The sequence below is a fragment of the Harmonia axyridis genome, chromosome 4 (genome assembly GCF_914767665.1).
Source record: "Harmonia axyridis chromosome 4, icHarAxyr1.1, whole genome shotgun sequence".
Classification (NCBI taxonomy): Eukaryota; Metazoa; Arthropoda; class Insecta; order Coleoptera; family Coccinellidae; genus Harmonia; species Harmonia axyridis.
This window is the reverse complement of record NC_059504.1, coordinates 6,661,722-6,679,973: the sequence shown is the minus strand read 5'-3', so window position 1 is coordinate 6,679,973 and position 18,252 is coordinate 6,661,722. Positions and strand designations below refer to the sequence as shown.

At 36.1% G+C, this 18,252-nt stretch overlaps 1 protein-coding gene across 3 annotated transcripts in view; it reads left to right on the top strand.

The window, feature by feature from the left end:
- Positions 1–18,252, top strand: part of LOC123678056 (afadin) — a 132,940-nt gene that overhangs the window by 14,563 nt on the left and 100,125 nt on the right. For all 3 annotated transcript variants that reach the window (XM_045614830.1, XM_045614829.1, XM_045614831.1), the window contains exon 2: positions 6,379–6,499. In XM_045614830.1, the coding sequence (XP_045470786.1) occupies positions 6,386–6,499 (114 nt within the window). In that variant the 5' untranslated portion in view covers positions 6,379–6,385. The remainder of the gene's footprint in view (positions 1–6,378; positions 6,500–18,252) is intronic.

Genomic DNA, 18,252 nt, shown 5'->3' with positions numbered 1-18,252 from the left:
GAAAATGTTAGGAGGCTGTTTGTCTTCACTGAATCATCTATTATAGTTAGGAATAGGGCAGTGGACAATAGATTTAATTGGTGTAGATGCGGAGGGGAGTGAACTAGAAGACCCCTATATGTACCCAGCATCCAGGCCTAGGAGATGTGTGCTATTAAATTGAACCTTGCAGATGCATTTGGAAGATTATACTTCGGGTCTGATGACTAGATATTGATTATTTTCGATATTGAGGGATGGAGATTTGGAAATAATTCACGTTTTATATTGGATGGATTGCAAGAAATTCGGTAGATACTGAAGAAATAAATTCTAATTGGTTATTGTGCTATAATTTTAATAGACGGTCGGAGCCACTGAAAAAAACCATTCTGAAATTCGGTATGGATATTTATTTCTACCCGAACGTATTTCCAATGGTATCTTGACTCCCAGCGAGGCTCATATACTAGAACTGCCAGATTAAAGTCACGTTAACCTTTGTGAATATTTGGAATCCGATATTTTTCTTATTTGTCGAGTTTATAATAAGCAGAATTATTTATTATTTTCTGTATCTACCTGTTGAAATCCAAGGTTTGGCAACTTCTGCACTCCTATTGTCACCGGTTGTTTCACGTCGTTTGGCTCGCTTGAAGTTTGTTTTCTGAATTTCTGATATATTTAGGTATTTATTTCAATATATTTCGAGTTAATATGAAACGTTGATTCACTATGGGACATAAGAAGTGCGTTCTTTGTGAAGAAACTCGCGAATTGAGTGAAATATCGTGAAATATCACTGATATGTTTTCATTTTCGCGCGCTTTCTGTCAAATTTGATAGTTCATATTGGGGACAAAATTTTCTTATTGAAAATGACATATGCTTCCTCTATGTTTATTACTCTAAGGTATACTTCAAATCGACTTAAAACTGTCCATGGTCGTTGCAATAATATGCTCTTCAAAGGGCATTCTTTTGAAAGCCCACCTAACTATGTGAGTGTGGCGTAGAAGAAAACATTGACCATTTGGTGAAAACTTGTCTAATTTATAAATTTCATGGTGGTTTCCAAGCTATCCATTCAGTTTCAGATTCTTCTTCAGAATGGGTCGCTAATTTATAAATCAATATAATGGAAAATGTAACATTTTTACCTTTTCTGGTGTGAGAATTTTTATTTGCTCAAGAGCTATTTATAAGTGAAAATATTCATAACTATATGCTGATATTGAGTTCATTAGAAAAACACATCATTCGATTTTATTTTCCAACTCCATAGCAGTGTCTTACTATCAAATTTTTACAAATGAATAGAAATAGGAAAGAACAAGTAAGCCAGCAAATCTACAAGCTTGCTGATCTATCGAATCAATATCTCCAGATGTAACGGGTGTTTTTTTTCGAGGTATATAACTTTAAGTTGGCATTACTGTTCAAGATGGCGACCGATTTAACAGCTGTCAAGTGATTTATTCTCAGTTTGGTTTGGCAATTCATCATGAATAGACTCACGCCTGAACAACGCTTGCAAATAGTGCAATTTTATTTCGAAAATAATGGTTCTGTGCGGAATACGTATCGCGCACTACATCCATTTTATTTTGTTTAGCCATGAAGTGCACTTCTGGTTGAATGGCTACGTCAACAAACAAAACTGCCGCATTTGGAGTGAAGCTAATCCTCAAGTGTATGTCGAAACACCGTTACATCCAGAAAAACTGACTGTTTGGTGCGCTTTATGGGCTGGTGGAATCATTGGTCCGTACTTCTTCAAAAACGATGATGGCCAGAACGTTACAGTCAATGGTGATCGGTATAGAGCCATGATTACTAACATTTTCAATCCTGAATTGAACAACCATGATGTCCAGGAGCTTTGGTTCCAACAAGACGTCGTAACTCGCAACACCTTGCGGATAAATAAAATGCATGTCAATCGAATAACCCATCGTTGTTTTATTGCAATTTAAAGTTCTATAGCTCTGAAAAAACACCCTTTAGATATCTTTTAGTGGAGATTTTGGCATTCTTTTCAACTAGCGTTTTTTGGAAGCAATTTGGCGAATATCTTCAGATATTTATTTCCATAAACATTCCGACTGAGCCAGAAAGACAACAACCCATACGATTAAATTCTTCATACTTGTTTTACTCGGCCGAACATCGTAGTAAATTCTTCGTCTATCAAGGTGCTAGCAAGTTCTTCGCGTTTGGATCTATTTATACCTACCTCAAAGCGGTGAGTAATTGCGCTTTATCTTATTTACGTAGTTTAGTCTCATAAAATCGAGGTCGAATCCTAAATAATTCGAAATTTGAATACGTACACTTTGTATATATTAGGAGATAAGAAACAGGAAGATACGGTAAATAAACATTGAGCATATTTTAAAACGAGAGAAAAGTGTAGTTGATGAAAGGATAGTAAAGCGCTTCACTTCAAGTTTATTCTGGTGTACTTGTTTTTCGCAATTTTCCAAATTATGGTGAACGTTGTTGAAGCGTGAATGTTTTCATGATAAAATGACATAACCTGCGGAACACGAGTGACATAAGAAATGTCAAAAAAATACGCAGTGTTGCCAATAAAACCATCTCTCTCTAACCATATCGTTTCTATTGAGAAAACCTTTATAAGGCATGCTAGACAGAATCATCACATTTTAAGGTCTAGAATCTACAGTTCAGAGATTGGACATTCTTAATGAATCACCCTATATAGATTTTTTACAAAATAGGTGGAAAGTTTTTGATGTGGAATCTCTTATTCGAATCATTTTTATTTCAATCCGTTATTCTTGGTTGTAATTCAGATTGTTAGTCTTTTATAGCCACTTTCTCACGTGGTAAAACAAATATCAACTTCCTACAGGGCGAGGGCGTTCGTTCTACCATAACGACTTCCTTTACTTCCGCCCTAACCTTTAGTTGTGTTAACCTTGACTGACCATCGAAACAGGGAGGACTATAGAAAAATCTTGCAGGAAATTGATCATAAAGTACCAGTGTCCGGTTCCTGTCGGAATCGTCTCTGAATATTCCCTATTACAGAACCTCTGAAAACGTTTTTCGTAATTATGAATAATATTATGCATCAGCGTTAATTGCAACATACAATTTATTATTTTTATGAGCAATAGTTGGGGTAACCACACACTTGTTCGTGGAATTTTAGGTTTACGTTTGTTATCGATATTACTAACCTTGCCAACAATTTATCTATAATTATAGCGATTTGAAGTTTATTCCGTAATGCTACTCATTCATATAAAGGGTGTTTTTTAAGAGCTATAGAACTTTAAATTGCAATAAAACAACGAGGGATTATTCGATTGACATGACTTTTATTTATCCGCAAGATAATTTTGTGGCATTACATTTTAAATATGATTTCTGGCATATGACCGTCACGGCTGGCTCGGATGTAGTCCAATCTGGACGTCCAATTTTCGATGAATTTTTCCAACATTTGTGGCCGTATATCGGCAATAACACGGCGAATGTTGTCTTCCAAATGGTCAAGGGTTTGTGGCTTATCCGCATAGACCAATGACTTTGCATAGCCCCACAGAAAGTAGTCTAGCAATGTTGAATCACAAGATCTTGGAGGCCAATTCACAGGTCCAATACGTGAAATTAGGCGGTCAGCAAACGTGTCTTTCAATAAATCGATTGTGGCACTAGCTGTGTGACATGTTGCGCCGCCGTCTTGTTGGAACCACACCTCCTGGACATCATGGTTGTTCAATTCAGGAATAAAAAAGTTAGTAATCATGGCTCTTTACCGATCACCATTGACTGTAACGTTCTTGCCATCATCTTTTTTGAAGAAGTACGGACCAATGATTCCACCAGCCCATGAAGCGCACCAAACAGTGAGTATTTCTGGATGTAACGGTGTTTCGATATACACTTGAGGATTAGCTTCACTCCAAATGCGGCAGTTTTGTTTGTTGACCTAGCCATTCAACCAGAAGTGCGCTTCATCGCTAATGATACGTATTTCGCACAGAACCATTATTTTCGAAATAAAATTGCACTATTTGCAAGCATTGTTCAGGCGTGAGTATTAATGGTGAATTGCCAAACCAAACTGAGAATAAATCACTTGACAGATGTTAAATCGGTCGCCATCTTGAACAGTAATGCCAACTTAAAGTTATATACCTCGAAAAAAAACACCCGTTATATTTTTTGATCATGCAGGACGAACTACCATATAAAGGGTCGAACAGTGTATGTCTTCGCATTTGAAGAACATAACCTACCTCAATTAACCTTAACTAATTATTAACTAGAACTAAGTATTAGTCATTGTCCTTGACTTGATCCTTGAAAATTTTATAAAAATCTAGAGAAGCATAGTTGGAAGTTTTCAAGTCAGAAACTGCACTGAAGTCTGCACCAAGAAAATCAACCAGCGAAAGACAAATCGTACTACAAAAATGGTTTCATTATGGCCTTTTTCCTGTTCAAAAACTCAATATTTTTGAGAAATATTTATGCAGATTGAAAATATCCACTTTTTATGATAAACATCACTGTATTATTCAAAAATACCTGATCAATTTATTAAAGAACCTTATGTGTGTGGGAAATTGTAACTATCCTCACTCTATTTGAGAAAACACCTCTAGTATCCTTTTGTAACACAATTTAATATTTCTAGAATAATATTGCCACTCAATTCCTGTATCTTTCCTTTTATACTCAGCGATTCATTCGAGTGCAAATACCCATATAATTCGAATAGAATTTATTTTTTCAACAAGACAAGTTAATCCACGGCCAAGTTATTACTTGGGATTAGACCAATTCACATACAAGGATGGTTTCCTCTTTTATCTGTCTGCCATTCACAAATATACAGGAATCGTATCCTCAACCCCTATATTATGCCAATTTCAATGCGCCCATTGGTGCGTAACTACAAAAGGCAAAATTGGCAGTCAGCATTGACTGATTTAGTTCCCACACCTTTCGGACCAGACTGTAACAACCAGAATGGGAATTCTTCCTCTGGAATTTAGATGTTGATATATGTTCAGTTCTGTATAAGGATTTGTTATAGTTTATGTATGTATTTATGATCACTTGGTTCCAAATAAAGTTTAATTTATGGAAATACACAGGGTTGGGTATGCTATTATATGAAGATTTTTAGTTGGATAAATTTTTTGTTGAATATGAGTGTCATTCTGAAATTTTCACCATTTGTTAAAGTTACTTTCAAGATTTCTGTTCAAGTATACTTTTACCAGGAGATATATCCGTTCGATCGATATAAACCATCATAACTGATTTCCTTTATGTATTAACAAATGTATGTAAATATCAAAATTATGGCAATTATGCCAAAATCTTCACTATTTGTTATACAAACTTCGAAACGATGGTATATTCACTTCAAAAACTGTTTCTCAGGTACCGATTTACAGTGATAGCAATCTCAACAGGTAGTCTTAGATTTTCACTCTTACTATCCTGTGAAATAAGTATACAAATCATAATTTACAATAGAAATAACAATTTAGGAGAGTTTAATTTTATCTTTTGGTCGATGTTTATTCTCATGATAAAATGACTACTTATATGAAATTTAAAGGTTGAATGAAGGCAATTCGATATAAATTGGATGAATTTTGGATAATTTTGTTTCTGTTGGGTGCGAGGTTGGGTGGTTTCAATATTTTGTGAATTGGAATTGTATTTCTAAACAGAAAAGTATGTATCGAAGAGATATCAAATAGTGAAGATTTTGGCACAATTATGATATTGATATTAAATTGCCTTCATCAAGTAGACTCATTTGACCTTTATAATTTATAACAAATGTATGTGTTTGTCCTTTGTGAATTACTACACCATTCACCCTATTGTCATGAAACTTCAGGAAACCCTTGAGTGCATTTTCGATAAGGTTTTCGACAAAGTACAATGCTATAATGAAAGCTCCTTGAAAATTTACTGGATGGGAGATATCTTGAGCCGAAACATTCGCAATTTTGTCAGTTCTAACCTATTTCTATAAATGCAATAAGTTCAAAGTGAAATTACATGATGTGAAACAAAGGCTATCATAATATTGAATAACTGTGGTGTATATAAGTTAACCTGATGATTACCCTATGATTTGTTCTAATATTATTGATTCATATTTTACTTATCCTTATTGGGAGTAGCAGAAGCTATCAGACCTCAACGATCCCGCCATGGATATTATTTTCATTATGTTGTTAACCATGATCACGATTCAATCTGTTCTATCTCTCAACTAATCATACTACAAGAGATTTTGTGGTATTTCATCCCAGCAATGTTTCGTGTTCGAGTTAAGATAATTTGAAATATAGGATTATATCCCGACTAATTTTTTTTTTTATTTTGTTACAGGGCCTAAATGCATGGCAATTCGTTGGAACGCAGGGCCCTCGAAAGAGAGGCCCTGCGTAATGTTATCATCCAGTGGAACGCTAACAGATTAGATCTTTTCGAGCTGTCGGAGCCAAATGAGGTGAGTAAAATTTATTTTATTCGATTTAATAAACATATTGAATGCTACAATGATATTTGATACATTACTCTTCATCACAAAGTTAGCAGCACTTATTTATAGTTTCGAAATTATGAATTTTTGAATTTATTAGTTATCTACATGGGTTGTTCAATAAGTTTTGCGGTTCATTTGATACTAGCCTATTTTTTTTTTCGTTATGTTGGTGCTTTCTTCATAGGAACGTGCTTGAAATTTCATATTAATCTGCTTATTCATTCTTTGTTAAAAAGCCATTTAGTATCGACGTGTTACAGTATCTTTAACGATGGAAAAAATCAAGTATCGTGCGGTGATTTTTTTATTTTTGGAAACTTGATGGTGAGTTTCCAAGGTCTGCACCAGGAAAATCAACCAGTATTGATTGGTATGCTAAGTTTAAAAGTGGCACCGAAGACGGCGAACGCAGTGGACGCCCAAAAGAGGCTGTCACCTACGAAAAAATCAAAAAAGTTTCCAAAATAATTTTGAATGACCGTAAAGTGAAGTTGATCGATATAGCAGACATTGTGAAGATATCATCTGAACGTGTAAATCATATCATTAACGAATATTAGTACATGAGAAAGCTGTGTGCAAATTGGTTGCCGCGCGAGCTGACAATCGATCAAAAGCAAACGCGTGTTAATGATTCTGAGCAGTGTTTGAAGCTGTTTAAGTGCAATAAACCTGAATTTTTGCGTCGATATGTGACAATGGAAGAAACATGGCTCCATCATTTCACTCCGGAGTTCAATCGACAGTCAGCTGAGTGGACTGCACACGATGAACCGAATCCAAAGCGAGGAAAAACACAACAGTCAGCTGGCAAGGTTATGGCCTCAGTATTCTGGGATGCGCAAGGTATAATAATCATGGATTACCTCCAAAAGGCCAGACCATCAACAGGATTATTATATAGCGTTATTGGATCGTTTAAAGGATGAAATCGTTGAAGAACGGCCCCATTTAAAGAAAAAACGGTACTGTTTCATCGAGACAGTGCGCCATGTCACAAATCAATGAACACAATGGCTAAATTGCATGAATTGGGCTACAAATTGCTCCTGCATCCACCGTATTCGCCAGATCTGACCCTAGCGACTTTTTCCTGTTCTCAAACCTCGAAAGAATGCACGCTGGAAAGAAATTTAGCACCAATGAAGAAGTAATCGCCGAAACTGAGACTTATTTCGAAGCGAAAGACAAATCGTACTACAAAAATGGTATCGAAAAATTGGAAGATCGCTATAATGGCTGTATCGCCCTCGAAGGCAACTATGTTGAATAACAAAATCGAATTTTGCCAAAAAAATTTGTGTAACTATCACAGACCGGAGACTTTTTAATTGGCCTGTTAGTTTACGGGGAAATACTAAACCCGAAGTGTAAAATTTGCAGTGTTTCTAATTGGGAGACGCTGTATTGTCCCCATTGTCCAGACATATTCGGGCGTGTATCGAGAACGATACGAACGGTTATTCATTCCTTCACAGCCCGTCGATTCGCTACAATGGGACATGTCGCCCAAAGTCGTCAGACCGTGTTTCCCCGCGTCGGTTACAATTTTTTTTTCGCGTCCTTTTTTCGGACTCCTCCCAAAACCCCCTGCCGGTAGGTACGCAACAGGTGGAAACCCCTATATTTGTGACGTCGCGCGTCGGTACGTCAACAGAATATCCGACAATCCAGTTTGTCGATTAAGATGCATGGAAAACCTGATGTGTCTACTTATACCTGTAAAACTTTTAGGCAGAACGGGAGATTTTCCAGATTTATACCTACTTGATTTCGAGGGATCGCGTCTGTTTCAGATGGCGCATACATCGTTTATATTTGACATTTCTCCCGATTCTCGGCTCTCGTGACCTTTGCGTATAGAACAATAATATTTTATATTCTATGTTCGTAACAATCTTCTAAATTTTGACATTATATTTCATTCATTTCATTAAAAATTCGATAGCAACTGAATTGTAATTTATTGTGAAAGTTTGTAAAGTCTAAAATCAGTATTTCATTTTTAAACGGCGCCAGGCGGATAGCGGGAATTCGAAAATTTCTGAAGAGCGCCACCTTACAGAACTCTGGTGAAGCAGAACACCAAAGCAACAGGTGGATATCTCAAAAAGTCTGAAACAAACTTGAATCAGTACACACACCAGGGATTCTATACATGTTGCTCAGATCTTCTTTTTGTTTAAGGTCCGGAATTTACATTCCCTTCGCCTCTAATTTCATTTCTCCTATTTTCTGCTATGTCTGATCAGGAGGCTTTCCTCCCTACTTCATGTCACTTTTTTCTTCTATCCAGTCTTTGAAAGAGGTATTTCCTCTTATCGGTCGTTCTCGTCGTGCTCTTTCAGCCTCTCTATTGTCTTCTTTCTATGCTTATTCACTATTTCTTCAATAGTTTCGATTTTCAGTTCTTCTCTGATTTGTTGGTTAGTTATATACCATGGGGCGCCAACCGCTGTTCTTATTACTGAATTTAGTGTACTTTGGAACTGGTCATTATTGTTGCCCTTCGTATTGTACCAGATTACTCCTGCATACGTAATGCTTGGTATTAGCACTATTTTTATTATCTTCAGCTTGTTTTCTAAAGAAAGTTTACTTCTAGGGTTGAGCAATGGGTACAATCTGCCGTGCAATTGCCTTGTTTTTTTTCTGTTTTCTTCTATCTGTTTGTTAAAATTCATTCTTTCATCCAGTATTACTCCCAGATATTTTGCTTCCTTTTTCCATTCTATCGTCTGGTTATCTATTCTGACGTTTCCTGCTCTTTCTTTCTTTACTGTTGTTCCTCCGAAGTAGATTGCAACTGTTTTCGATGTGTTCACTCTGAATCTCCATTTCTTGAAGTATTCCATCAGTGTATCTAGGTCTATCTGTAGCCTATACATGTTGAAAAACCCCTATATTTGTGACATCTGTACGTCAACGGAATATACGTCAATCCAGATTGTCGGTTTACCGAAAGCCGTCAATGCCGTTTGAATGTCAAGAAATGATGGGAATAGTGGGAGATTTGCTATTATGCTCGAGATTTATATATTTTTCAGGTAGCACCCCGTGTGTGTTATTGCGTCTTTTGTACCTGTGATGGGGTGGTTTTCGTCAATTCGTTTTCTATTGAATGGGTGTTTTTTTTTGTAATAAAGTTAGAAGTGGGTATCATGCTCTCGGCAATTTTGTTATTTTGCTTTTAGTTGTAACGTTTACCTTTTATTTGAACAGATATTCAGGATCTGATTTCCGATTTTCGAAAAAAATGATCGGGGTCATGAAATTTTTGTCTCTCAATCTTATAGTTTTTGAGATGCTCTCAGCGAGCCTCGAATTACAATGTCTTTCATTGTACAATGACAAAATAAGAATAAGTAAAAGTCATAGAGTAACAAACTCTAGGTAGAAGGAGTATACGCAATTTTTACATGTCCCTAACATGATTAGATTACATTGTCGGATTGTGATATATTTTCAAAACCACAATTTTATTATATCGTTATGAATGTATATTCTAATGAATTAAATATATTTATTTGAGTGATTCCCGATTAAATATGCAAATTGGAATATTTGGAATCCTATATTTTTCCTAATTGTCGAATTTATAATGCGCAGAATATTTATTATTTTCTGTATCTACCTGCTGAGATTCTCAGTTTGGCAACTTTTGCTCTCCTAGTGTCATCGGTTGTTCCACGTCGTTTGGCGCGCTTGAAGTTTGTTTTCTGAATTTCTGATATATTTAGGTATTTATTTAAATATATTTTAAGTTAATATGGAACGTTGATTCACTATGGGACATAAGAAGTGCGTTCTTTGTGGAGAAACTCGCGAATTGAGTGAAATATAGTATCACTGATATGTTTTCATTTCCGCGCGCTTCATATCCAATTTGATAGTTCATGTTAGGGACGAAATTTGCTTACTGAAAAATGACATATGCTCCCTCTATCTATGTTTATTACTCTGTTGGTGAAATTGTTTCATAAAAATGACAAAATTCGACTGGTTGTTAAAACTAAAGCGAAAAATTTTAAGAAAAATCAACCGGTGACGATTTTTCCATTTGTCTGCCGCCTGCTCCTTAAGATCACTTAAAAAACTCTCCAACGTAACATGCCGATGACGAACACGTTCAAATGTCACCACAACGGCACGGAGTCTAGCAATTAGAGGCAATTGTCGAGTTAATCCAGTTTTCAGTAGCTCACGCCACCGCCATAAGAATAAGACGTCTTCCTCGCGTTCTATGATCTTTTGGGTCATTGATCGCTGGCCCGGCTGGCCGATTCGTGTCCACATAGCTGTCAAGGTGCGAGGGGAGCGAGGATGACGATATCACGCCACACATCAAGATATCGCGTGTGACGTCAGTGGTGGAACCGAAGCAGACAAGTCTGATGAGGGCACAGTTAGCCAAATCGCTCTAACGAGGAAGTGTCAGGTCTTTCTGAGGAAGACGCGGCAGACAGGAATCGGTGACTTCTTCGGCAGAGCGGATCTATGGTCTTGTTGTTTCGTTCCGCCAGTATTCTTGTATTTGCTTGGTGCTGTCGAGGAAGTACCTGGAGGTGTATTGGTATTGTGTATTCGATGTTCGTTGGGAACACTGGCAGAAAATTTTCAAGGACTCTCAATCTCTATTTTTTTTTTTGAATAATAAGATATCAGAAAGCAGATCGTAAATATCTTACTCCGTTCTCGAGGGTATTTCTGAAAAATGGTAAAATGAAATTAACTAGAAAATTTTAGTCATTTTCTCCAGGCTGCCAAGTCTCCTTGAGGCAAGATACGGGCTTGAAACTTCGATATGTTTTTGAGATCAGAGCGCGATCTATAAAATCCGTTTGTAATTGAGGTGACTGATCAATATTTCAGGAGATATAATAATTCTTGTAGATATTAAAATTTTACTTTTTTTTTCCAAAATTACGACTTGAAATTTTCATAAACTATGAGGTCTAGGAAGGTTTGGTATGTGATACTAGTATTAACGATTCCCAATTAGCCGAATTGCAAACTCACCAGAAAAAAATTTTCATCGAAAAATTATTCTCGAATTTTCCATACCCTACCCTTGAAAACAATGTTTTGACGAGAAATTAACAGTTCCTACATGAGAATTTAATAGAATTCAAGAATATCAATTGATTTGATAAAACGTAGATTACGAAAATGCTCGCAGTTGTGCGATTAGTGCATTATTTGAGAAATTATAGGCTTCAAACTGAAATATTCCAAAATTTTTCATTTATTTTCTCGAAGCTGCCAACGCCCCTTGAGGCAAGATATGGTCTTAAATTTTCAGATTAAATCTCGATCTATAGAAAACAATTTAATTTGAGGGGGCTATGCTCAATATTTAAGGAGTTATAGTCCAAATGATATTCCTATAACTCAGTCTGGTATTGAAATGAATGAAGAAGTGAAAGATACACCGTGTATATAAAATCCATTCGAAATGTATGCCAATGTTGGTGAAATCTGCGAGTGCACATCAGATAGATTTGTAAAGCATTTGATGGAACCAAAGGCGAATTATCTTTACTACGCTTCCTTGCCCAAGAAATTTGCAGTTAAGTACCTATTTCCTTATTTCATTTAGATTTGCACAAGGAAGGTTTTATTGAAACAGTGTTTTGATCAATTCGAACCAGCTGTACTTGAGGTTAGAACAGGCCAATTGCAAAATCCCCGGTCTATCATAATAAAACACATTTTTTTTTGGCAAAATTCGATTTTATTGTTCAACATAGTTGCCTTCGAGAGCGATTATAGCGATCTTTCAACTTCTCGATAGAATTTTTGTAGTACGAATTGTCTTTCGCTTAAAAATAGGACTCAGTTTCGGCAATTTTGAATGCAATGACATTCGACCAAATTGAAAATATTAGTTTTAGTTCGTGGCGGCGCCGCAATGTCATACTTGTCATTTCGATCTTTTTCCGTTGATTTTGATTGGATACATTAATTAAAACCCGATACTGACCAATCAAAAGCGATGTGTAAAGTGCAAAGTCGTGAAACAAAGCACGAAACGTTTACTGGAATGAATTCAGATATTTGAAATAGAGAGAGAGTTTATTGGTATTTCAATTACAAGAATTGCTTCCATAGATCATAACTATAATGAAAGACACAAAACTCATAAATAATAAATAACAAGAATCTTAACGAAGCTTAACTAATATTCTCAAAATTGGCAAAACAAAAGCTAATCAGTCCATACACTTAGTGTTTAGACATCTTAATACTAACTAAAAATCATATGGATTTAATACTAGAACCGCCATCTGTGCATGCTTTTCAATTGGCCTAATAATTGCAATATTCATCATTTGAGGATGCAAAAATACACAACAGAATCTTTCATCGAACTTTCAGTGATAAATTATACGAGCCGATGAATAAAATTATATCAACAAACACCTGTTATAGAATAGTCAATTCAGTCATGTATGAAATGCAACTGTATATCAATTATCACCCGTTCTTCGCTGAACAAGTAACATTTTAAGCGAAAAAAAAGTCTTTTCACTGCCGTCGCGCTCCACATAACGACTTTATTATTTATTCATCAATTTAACATTTCACTCGACTCGACCCAGAACTAGGTTGCAATTCTATGGCTTCTTGAGGATGTGCTAATGTATTTTCTTCCACGCCTTCCTCGAGAATATTGACATCGAGGTACTCGAATTTGATGGTTTCTATTATTGACTCCCGCAGATTTGAAAACTGGGGATTTAAAATTCCGGAGACAGCCAAACTATTATATTAACTACTAATCCAAAAATTTCAAGCATAAATATTGATTTGAGAAACAAAAATTGATGAAGCATCACCATCTGAAGAAATGAAAGAAAATATTTATCAGTTGAGTGAAACATAACGGGTGTTTTTTTCGAGGTATATAACTTTAAGTTGGCATTACTGTTCGAGATGGCGACCGATTTGACAGCTGTCAAGTGATTTATTCTCAGTTTGGTTTAACAATTCATCATGAATAGACTCACGCCTGAACAACGCTTGTAAATAGTGCAATTTTATTTCGAAAATAATGGTTCTGTGGAGAACACCTATCGCGCACTACGTCCATTTTATTTTGTTTAGCGATGAAGCGTACTTCTGGTTGAATGGCTACGTCAACAAACAAAACTGCCGCATTTGGAGTGAAGCTAATCCTCAAGTCTATGTCGAAACACCGTTACATCCAGAAAAACTGACTGTTTGGTGCGCTTTATGGGCTGGTGGAATCATTGGTCCGTACTTCTTCAAAAACGATGAACCAGCCAGAACGTTACAGTCAATGGTGATCGGTATAGAGCCATGATTACTAACTTTTTCATTCCTGAATTGAACAACCATAATGTCCAGGAGCTGTGGTTCCAACAAGACGGCGCAACATGTCATACAGCTCGTGCCACAATCGATTTATTGAAAGGCACGTTTGGTGACCGCCTAATTTCACGTTTTGGTCCTGTGAATTGGCCTCCAAGATCTTGTGATTTAACACCGCTAGACTACTTTCTGTGGGGCTATGTAAAGTCATTGGTCTATGCGGATAAGCCACAAACCCTTGACCATTTGGAAGACAACATTCGCCGTGTTATTGCCGATATACGGGCACAAATGTTGGAAAAAGTCATCGAAAATTGGAAGTCCAGATTGGACTACATCCGAGCAAGCCGTGGCGGTCATATGCCAGAAATCATATTTAAAATGTAATGCCACAAGATTATCTTGCGGATAAATAAAATTCATGTCAATCGAATAATCCATCGTTGTTTTATTGCAATTTGAAGTTCTATAGCTCTAAAAAAAAGCACCCTTTATTAGTGTACCTGGCATTTTTTTTTCGGTTGTATAAAGTACGGTTCAATACTTTCTACTTGTACTCTTGTATCGCGTAAAAAATATGACATAAAGTCAGGAACATTTGAGAACATGTTTATTCACGTCTAAAATACAATATGGTGAAGAAGTGTTGCATTTTGTCGGAAGTTGAGTGGAGTTGCCTTGACTTCGTCCCTACAATTGCCAAAAATAAAATACCTATTATTATTTTTCGCAAATCCAATTGGATATAGATGAACCGGTGTTGTTCACCTGTCTAATTCTGACGTGGGTCGTTTTGTGCATGCAATAATCATCAAGCGTATAGCAAACCGTTTAGTCTACGTGAATTCTCACGGTACCCCTCTCTATTCTGTCAATTATCTCCTAAACAGTTCACTGGCGCTACTGAAACAGGTGCAGGATTGGTATTCTTTGTTGTGATGCAACATTAAAACAGCGTTTGAATGAAAAATAATTTGCAAATTTAGGATACTAATAGAATATGTATATCGATTTTATTAAAAATTGATTCTCATCCATAGCAATGTCAATTTCTAATAAAATTATCGCGTTGAAATTTATATGTGAGTTATTATTGTGCAGCTTCATTCGAAATTTCACGTTAATCTAGTTACCAAGAGTTGTTGATGAATAAAAACTACAATCTCTTCAGATTAAAATTGAATAACATCCAAAAATATTCTATGACAGCAAAAATAATTGTGCATTATGAGAATAAGGATATAATTCAATTTTAATATTTACATTATAAAGGGTGTTTTTTTTAGAGCTATAGAACTTTGAATTGCAATAAAACAACGATAGATTGATTATTCGATTGACATGAATTTTATTTATCTGCAAGATAATCTTGTGGCATTATATTCTAAATATGATTTCTGGCATATGACCGCCACGGCTGGCTCGGATGTAGTCCAATCTGGACGTCCAATTTTCGATGACTTTTTCCAACATTTGTGGCCGTATATCGGCAATAACACGGCGAATGTTGTCTTCCAAATGGTCAAGGGTTAGTGGCTTATCCGCATAGACCAATGATTTTACATAGCCCCACAGAAAGTAGTTTAGCGGTGTTGAATCACAAGATCTTGGAGGCCAATTCACAAGTCCAAAACGTGAAATTAGGCGGTCACCAAACGTGTCTTTCAATAAATCGATTGTGGCACGAGCTGTGTGACATGTTGCTCCGTCTTGTTGGAACCACCGCTCCTGGACATCATGGTTGTTCAATTCAGGAATGAAAAGGTTAGTAATCATGGCTCTATACCGATTACCATTGACTGTAACGTTCTGGCCATCATCGTTTTTGAGGAAGTACGGACCAATGATTCCACCAGCCCATAAAGCGCACCAAACAGTCAGTTTTTCTGGATGTAACGGTGTTTCGACATACACTTGAGGTTTAGCTTCACTCCAAATGCGGCAATTTTATTTGTTGACGTAGCCATTCAACCAGAAGTGCGCTTCATCGCTAAACAAAATTCGCTTATGAAAATCGGGAACATCAGCAATCTTATTTTGGGCTCATTGGACGAAACTACGCCTCACTTGATGATCGTTTAGCTTCAATTCTTGAATTGCCAAACCAAACTGAGAATAAATCACTTGACAGCTGTTAAAATCGATCGCTATCTTGAACAGTAATGCCAACTTAAAGTTCTATACCTCGAAAAAAATACCCTTTATATCATAAGAAATGGTAAAAAATAATGCACAACATTGTCGTTATAACAATTTTGAATCGTATAATTCTTATTGGAAAACTCTTTATATGTCAGTATCTGGTGAAGGGAAATTGTTGGCCAATTTTTTCAACTGTACACATAAAAAAATAAGTACTGAAGTGCGAGGCAAGATCAATGCGTCCTAGTTGAATTTCTGTTTGAGAAATCAAACTCCAACATTTTAAACAGACTACATTTTTTATATTTGCGACAATAATTTATTTTTCTAAAATTATGTTCACCTTGAACTGGATATACAGTCTGATAAATGTGACTTCAAACATCCGAATGTCTCCAATGAATTTCTAGTGGAAGCATTCCTGCCGAATATTCGTGACGGGCGACAGAAATAGCAGAAAAAAATAACAAACTCGAGTTGATTCACCGGAACCTTGACTTTGCCAAGTCGGGCAAACTTCGTGTATACTTTCCACGTCTAAATGAGGCACAAAAGCGAGAGCAATTCCAGTATCGAGTTGAAATCAATACGTGTGGCGTATATATAAGATCGTTAACCTCAACATTTAATATCTCCAAGACTGGCAGAACTCTATGGCCCGAGGCCACAACATACAAACACCTCTTGGAAAGTAGGTGAGGCACAAAACTCAAGAATTGCGCTGTGTGCTGCATTAGACCTGCCGGACCGCTTCTTAGGACTCTTTCTTAATGAAAACTCCGCTTTCACATCCACATTTAAATGGCCAGTGTTTACCTGGTCCAATTTCTCGTTCGCAAAAGGGGCTTTTAGAAATTCGTTAAGCGAGCCCATCGAGGTCGACCAATATGCGGAATATTCGCTTCGCAGCATGATTGGAGGTGATGACGAGGAAGTTTTGGATTTTTGCGAGCTTGTTCAAGAGATATGTGAAGTCTCTGTGGTCCGTCAGCTGATGGAGGGAGAAATGAAGCGATATCCAGTCTGTGAGATTGGGTATATTCATTTTAACAATTGTATGACGTCATCGATGACGTATCAGCCAACAGTGTTCACCTTGAAAACGCACTCAAAACTGAGCATACTAACTTTTGTGTAGTCATATCTTTGCTTTGTTGACGATGTACTTATTCTGATTGTTGTGAATGTCCATCTGCATTTATATAAAATATTGATTTCATAAAAATTTCAATTATAAAATAATATTTCGAAGGAAGGTTTGGTTTTCAGTGGCCACATCATTATTATTCCTTATACGATTCTGTTTTATCATTGGAAATTATAAACCAAAACTATTCGTTGAGATTTTTTTTTTCATAACTTCAATCATCTTTACTGCTACTTCATCAGAAAGGAAAATAATATTTGCAACAAAGTAATGAATTAATATCTTACATCTTGAAATGATTGAATGAGACAAGCTTCTGTGAAGTGAAGTAACATATAACATCAAAATCGATGAAAATAGATATTCATGGATATTGGCCTTTAACATCACACTCGAAACATGAAGTTATACATCGAAGAAAGCATTCTCATGCTCTCCAAACTCTTCGAACACATTGTACTCACAATTTAACGAATTGTATGGGTGTAGTAGATTAATGTCGATATTTGAATGCGATATCACTGTTGAACACTAAATCTGCAGAGTAAATTACAGGGACATTAACGATGTAAATGAATGACAGCTTGTTTTATAGACCACACATTAACATTACTTCCGTAAAGTGTTCTTACATTCATCAATAGTAAGTGCATGACACCTACATGTTTTGTAACAATATTAGGTTCTTGTTCATTTTTAAATTCAACATTTTTTCTGGAAGCCCTGTAATTTTTTAATATGAAATGGAGGTATTGATTTATGTAACTTATTGACGATTAGATATTTCAAGTTTCATATGCTTGAAACATACCGTTTTTGATATATTTCCAAAACTTGAACTATGAAAATGTCAGTGGGGTTCAAAAGATTTATTTTTTATTGAAAATAAAACGGTCGATGAACATAAAAAAAGGGAACTAATGTTCAAAATATCGTTCCAGACGACTTCAAAAATCATAAATAACAAGTGTGTTGGCTTTCAACCACTTGGAAGTGACGAATGTATTTATCTCAAAATTCCACCCTATAATCCATTTGTGTCTTGCGTCACTCTTCCAGTTCATTTGGATTTGAGATATAGTTTGCCGCCTTA